We start from the raw sequence: 6923 nt of genomic DNA on the forward strand, positions 1-6923 counted from the left end.
CAGGCTCAGCGGCCGTGGCTCACGGGCCCAGCCGCTCCCGCGGCATGTGGGATCCTCCCGGACCGGGGCACAAACCTGCATCCCCTGCATCGGCAGGCGGACTCCCAACCACTGCGCCACCAGGGAAGCCCAGGGAAGCCCTCTAAAGTCTTTCAAGATTCCCTGTTCTGAATGTGGCGTTAACCATTTCCAGGTAATCTGGACAAAAAAAAAAAAAAAAAAAACAGCAGGCGGACTCCCAACCACTGCGCCACCAGGGAAGCCCAGGGAAGCCCTCTAAAGTCTTTCAAGATTCCCTGTTCTGAATGTGGCGTTAACCATTTCCAGGTAATCTGGAAAAAAAAAAAAAAAAAAAGACTCCACTTCTATGATTCTTCTGCCATCAATTGGCTTTATATGTCAAGCAATTTCTAAATCATCTTTTGGACAGGGAGCTTTATAAAGAGGATTAAAAGAAAGAAATTTAACAATAAATATACTTTGTCGTAAGTCTTCTAATGTGACAATTGAAGTAAATATAAAATTAATCACTTGCTTCTGGTCTGAAGTAATACATGCTCATTATAGAATATATGAAAAATACAGAAAGTTGTAAAAGAGAAAATAAGTAGCTATAATCCCATCACCCAAACACAATCCTGCTAATTCATGAGAGCAGGACCTTGTCTTTCTCGAGTACTGCCATATCCTTATCCTCGGAATAGTGCCTCATACGTAGTAAATGCTTAGTAAAATATGGTGAATGAAAGAGTGTTACTATTTTGGTGTATTTATTTACAGTCCTTTTTCTAGGCCTATTTTACATGATTGTAGTCAGACTCTATTCAGATCATAATATCTTTTTTTTCTAACTTACCATGATAATACAAGTATATCTATATCCCAAAAGCTCTTTATAAACATTATTTTAAAAGATACTTAGTATTCTATGTTTTGTGTTTACCTCATTTACTTATTTATCTTCATCTTACTAGATATTTGGGGGGAAATACATTACAATTGTACTTTGCAAATAAGGCTTCACTTAAACAAGTAGACATACTGGCTGTTTTATCAGTGAATCCAAAAGAGATACTGAAATAACATGTTATTATTTACTTTCATAGTCTCACTGGAGAACATGAAGAGGTGGGAATAATGCCAGAGGGCAGTCTTGATATTAGAATTAGGACATGACCTCGAGAAACTATTGGAGCTAAGAAATATCTTTTGACTACCATGTCGTATGAAACAACTAATTCAAAGAACCAGTCATTTTGCTAAGTCCTAGAAATGTGGAGTCTCAAGAATCAACTGAACTAAACCACCTTCCATATAATCCCTGTTCTCTCCTTTAAAACGTTTCCTGGACTACCCTGGTTAGAGAAGATAATTTTGTTCAGGTTAATATAGCGCCATCTGCTGGTGAAAAGGAAAATGAATGTCTAGGAAGATGAGTTCTCTGATTTTAACATTGATGTGTACAAGAAATAAAAGGGAATTGATATGTGGTTTCTTGCAGGATCCCCTTGTGTCAGAACTGGATACAGTTTTAAAAAGAAAAAAAGGCTGTGAGTGGACTTCTGGCTCCAGACGGTTACATGTACACTTTATTAACTCCCCCACCTCTTAGAAATTTCTATCAAAAAAAAAAAAAAAAAAAAAAAAAAAAAAAAAAAAAAAAAAAAAAAAAAAAAAAAAAAAAAACTACCAATAGGGAGAAAAGCATGTCAGAACAGGAAGCCACGGAAAGGGGCCAACCACATTCTGGAACCCATGAGAACTTTCTGCATGACATAGTGCAGGTGAGACTGGATTGAGGGAAGGGCTTGTTAGCCTGCCATTGACCACACGGGAGGGAAAGGCCTGGGGAATGAGTGGGACAGGGGCCAGCAGACCCCTCAACCCCAATACCTACCAGCTCACAATGCCGGGGGCTGGAGGGGAGGATGGGTTACTTGGTGCATAGTGAGAGGCAGTGGTACATCCTCCCTCCTTCCACTCTGGGAAATGTACCAGGTGCTGGAAGTCGGCAGGCACTTGGCACACGAAATTAACCGGCACTGCCAAGGCTGGCTTTGAACAAGACGGACCTGTCAGAAAAGGGTGGCAGGTACCCCTAGCAAACCTCTACGCTAAAACACTAAATCCCGGGTAGCATTTGAGTCAATTAGAGTTTCTAGATAGGATAACTAATACCCCTAAACTCTATACTCAGCAAATCATTCAAGTGTGACGACCACAGGAAGACATTCTCAGACATGCAAATATTCAGAGAGCTTTCCATCTGCACAACTTTCCTGAGAACACACACACACATACACACACTCTCTCTTTCTCTCCTAAGGATTATGGTCGTGAGGAATAAAACCAACATAACTCAAGAATTAAGTCAAGATCATTGTGGCTAATAAAATTATGCAATAAAAAAAGATACAAAAAGTAGTTCTGGAAAGAGAAGTAAAATAATTAATGCCATTATCCTCATTGTTAACCTCTAGCCTTCTGTCCGTCTGTCCTCTGTTTCTAAAATACCAGGGTGAGGAGAGGGAAGTGCGTGAAAGTTGTTTCAGATTCTCATCTTACCCGAGGAAGGGTCATATGTTTTCTATTTCATCACTGACCCTGATAGAGAGATGAGTTCAAGTATGTGATTTAATACATACTGCTTATAGACTCTGTACAATGAGTTCCCAAATTATTAGTATAAGAAGAAGCAGGGGAAATTGGATCAATATGGCAAGGTAGAAAAAGAATAACAGAATGATAACCAAATTTAACTTAAGAATATTGATTTTTCAAGTCCTAAATGAAATCTTCACGGAGAGAAATCAGCAGTATAAGAAATTTGTAAAACACTCAAGAATGCATGGATGGTTCAATATTAAGAAATCTCTTTATATAATATTCTTTGAATGACGGTTTCTAAGTGCCTATTATGTGCCAGAACGATGGAACTTACTTGATCATCTTCTCTAACACATTCCTCCCAGCCTCCCATTTACGTCAGTCTCTAGTTCTTTTCTTGGTAGCACTTATTATTCTCTGTCATTATCTTTCACCTTTATCTGTTTGCTTGTTTGCTGTCGGCCTTCCGTCACGAAAATGCCTTTTCTCAGTGCCCTTCTCTGTCTTGCTCACAGCTAAATCCCTAATGCCTAACAAAGAACCTGACATGTAATAGCTGACATAATCATTCAACATTTGTTGCATTAGTTCAACATTTATGCAATCTCTATTCATTCTTTATTATAATTTGTATTCTTTGTCACATAAAGATATTATATTTTCATATTCTTTATTAACTGAATTAATATATCTATGAGTTAATGGATGACAGTAATTCTAAATCCCTGCTCTCATAGAGCCTGTAATTTAGTGGAGGAGACAGACAATCTGACAAGTACTTCCATGGTCAGTGTCGAAATCTCAGTTTTTCTGTTCTAACTAAGTTGCTGAATAAAAGATGGAAATTGTTTTGCAGGAAGCTTCTACACCTTCCTCTCGAGAAAAGTGTGGAAAACTGGATGCACAAAGTAGTAACTTCCTGTTTCCCAAAGCCTGTCACCAAAGGACACGCAGCAACTCAACCAGTAAGTGTGTCATTGAACCATCTTTAGGAGCAGGACTTAGATGTTGCTGAATATCGAGAACATCAGTGATGTTGGAGATTTGGGGGAGGGTGGGTCTCTGCTTGTCCAGCTGGACTAGCCCAAGATGGTGGTCTGCTTGCCCCTCTGAGAGCACCCTTCACTGCGTGTGCATGTCCTGGCCAGCTAGAGCACCTCTGCCCTTGCTGACAGAGCTATCTGTGGTTTAGTCAACTTCTCTTCTAGATGGACTTCAAGTGCCAAGTTGGGATGACCTGACACAGAAGATAAAAGATGAGGACTTTACACCTGCTCTGTCATCTAAGATGCTCCTTGGTCTTAGGAAGGCCACTGTCTCTCTCAGGGCCTCTGTCACCTCATCTGGTATAGGATGGGAGCTGGGGCTGGAAGATGTCGTGATTCTTGGTTGTTGCAAAGAGAACGGTGCTAATGCAAAGTCAGGAAAATGTGAAGAATGCAGAAAAGCACGGAGAAATTAAAACAATGCCAAATCCTAATTAGAGGCAATCTATGTTAGCATTGTCAATTATTTTCCTCCTATGCCTATATATGCCTATAGAAAACACACACAAACACACACACACACACACACACACACACACACCCTTGACCTCACGTCATTGGGAATTCTTTGGTAAACACTATTTTTAGTGGATATATAGTGTTTTATTATGTACATAATCTAGTTAGCTTGCTCCCTATTATTAGATAGGTAAGTTATTCTCAGCTTTTTGCTAACATAATCAACATTGCTGAGATTGTCCATGAAATTTTGTTCGACTTTACAGTGATTTTCTCAGGTGAAATATACAAGGCAGTGGACTGATGTGTGGTTAGGAGCTCACACTTGGCAGCCAAGGCACTTGGATTTAGATCCTGCTTCCAGAAATAATTATCTCTGTGACCTTGGGCACATCCCTTAAACGCTCTAAGCCTCGTGTGATTCTGTTGTAGGATGGACCATCATTATATTAATCATTTCCTATTTTTGGACTACTAGTTGCCCTTTTTCATCACTTTTTTTCCTTTAGCATAATATCCTAGAAATGGAGTTTCAAAAGGTAAATATACCTTAGATTTTTATCTGGGCTTCCAAATTTCCAGAGCTAATACTCTAATAAATGTATACAAATAACAATTTCTTCAATCATAGCCCACACTGGATGATAATTTTAAAGATATTTGCCATGCAGGTTTCTCTGTATTCCCCTCTTCCCCTTACCCATTGTCTGCTTTTTTGGTGGAGTGGAGGGTGGGTTGTTTTGCACCCAGGAGCAGCTTCACAATTTGTGGGGATCATTGTAAGATGAAAATGTGGGACTCCTGTTCAAATATTATGAAGAATTTCAAAATGGCAACAGCAGGGCATTAAACCAAGCTGAATACCTTCTAAGTCTGGGGCTCTGTGTGAATTCACAGGTCGCATGCCCGTGAAGCAGCCCTGCTTGCAGCCCAGCCACTGACTCTTTCAGATGGCGTCATCCGGGTGCCCTGGCCCTCTGGTTTCTAGTTGAGTTCAGTCGATGAGAGGATCCTCAGTTGGTTATCTTTCTTTTAACTTAATTTTTTAGCATGAAGATGTTCTCATCTTTATCTAATCAAATTCATCAAATTTTCCTGTCTAACGTTAAAAGTGTCTTCCACATCCAGAGAACTATTAAATATTTGGCTGTGTTTTCTTCTAGTTTTTCCCCATGTATACTTATTTAATTATTACACTCTGACACCTTTAAGTTGCTTCCAGCTTATCAACATTTACAAAATAATTATAGATACACGCTGTACACATTTCTTTTATCATATTTGGTTACATATTTAGGAGAGAATCATTGAGGTTCTATAGTATGAAGTTTATTAAGTATACAACCACATCGATTAACTTATTTCTACATAGTGTTGTTTTTTCTAGTTTTTTAAATGATTTGCCTTTTTTTTTCCCCAACTTACTCTATCTGTAATTTATTTTTGGTGTTTGCTATGAAGCAAGAATCTAGATAGATTTTTTTTTCTAAGTGGGTGATTCCAGCATTACTCATTGGTAGTTTCTGCCCATCCTTTTATTTTACACTTTTTGTTTATTTTGTTTATCTCTTGCAAATGATATGCACTTGGATCTCGAAAGCAAATCTGGCAATCTTTTTAAAGAGAGAAGCTTAAGCCATTGACATTAGTATTATAATTAATATTTGCTTTTACTCATGTTCTTTTTCATACTTATTTACTTATGTATTTGGTTGCACTGGGTCTTACGTGGCAGCATGCAAACTCTTAGTTGTGGCATGCATGTGGGATCTAGGTCCCTGACCAGGGATCGAACCTGGGCCTCTCGCATTGGGAGCATGGAGTCCTATCCACTGCGCCATCAGGGAAGTCCCTCATGTTCTTTTTATACTTTCTGTTTTTATGGTTACTTGTCATTTGTTTTCTGCCTCTTGCTCTGTGTGTGAGTGTGTGTGTGTGTGTGTGTGTGTGTTTAGTTTTTACAGTGATTTGTAAGGTTTATTTAATTTTTCTCACCACTTCCAATTTCCTTTAAGTTTAATCAATTAAGTTTAATTAATTAATAATACTTGAGACTGCATTTTCCAAATTGTCCCCCTAATGGAAGATGGTGTTATTTACCTCTAGTCCCATTCCCATTTATTTTTCCATTTCATAATTCAATGTAAACTTAAATTAGAAACTCACATTATTATTATATAATCTTCAAAATATATAGTCAAAATTTATTTTGGTTTTTGCATTAGATTTTATAACCACATTTTCAGTGAACTCACTCAGTGCTACATGTTAACTGATTTCAACTTCCCCCACTCAAGGTGATAATTTTGATGTATTTCCTTGCTGTTGGAGCACATCCAGTAATTTTTTGAAAGAGTAGGTGAGGGCTCAGACCAGTTAGTGCTTTCGAGAGACTGCTTGTCCTGACTCTGGGCCTATGTCCTTGCTGATTGGAACTCATAGTGGGAGCAGGAACCACAGAAAGCCCGAGTTTTTATTTTTTGGTCTGGATCAGTGAGGGTAGAAGTGGAGTTAGCTTGGCCTGTTCCCCCTGTGCTTGCCCGTGGCTCTAGGTGCTTCTGTCCTGTGGACCGATCCCAGTTGGCCACGTGATTGCTTGTCCTTATTCCCTCTGAACCCAAACGGTACACCGCTGCCCTTCGTCAGATGGCAGTCACCTTGCACTGCTGTGGGCAGAGAGAATGGGAGACTCGTTTTGGTTTCCTCACCATGAAGTGAGGAGCTCAACTCCCTCAAGGTTCCTCAAAAGCTGGACGCATCGCCTGGGGAGCCTGATAAACATACAGAACCCCCGCCCCCACCCCCACCTCC

At 39.4% G+C, this 6923-nt stretch overlaps 1 protein-coding gene across 2 annotated transcripts in view; it reads left to right on the forward strand.

Annotated features, from left to right (window-relative positions):
• IL16 (interleukin 16) overlaps nucleotides 1–6923 on the forward strand; it is a 77042-nt gene that overhangs the window by 27122 nt on the left and 42997 nt on the right. For both annotated transcript variants that reach the window (XM_024742717.1, XM_024742716.1), the window contains exon 2: nucleotides 3464–3572. In XM_024742717.1, coding sequence (XP_024598485.1) covers nucleotides 3464–3572 — 109 coding nt within the window. The remainder of the gene's footprint in view (nucleotides 1–3463; nucleotides 3573–6923) is intronic.

This window comes from Neophocaena asiaeorientalis, unplaced genomic scaffold, assembly GCF_003031525.2.
Source record: "Neophocaena asiaeorientalis asiaeorientalis breed wild unplaced genomic scaffold, Neophocaena_asiaeorientalis_V1.1 scaffold155, whole genome shotgun sequence".
NCBI classification, from domain to species: Eukaryota; Metazoa; Chordata; class Mammalia; order Artiodactyla; family Phocoenidae; genus Neophocaena; species Neophocaena asiaeorientalis.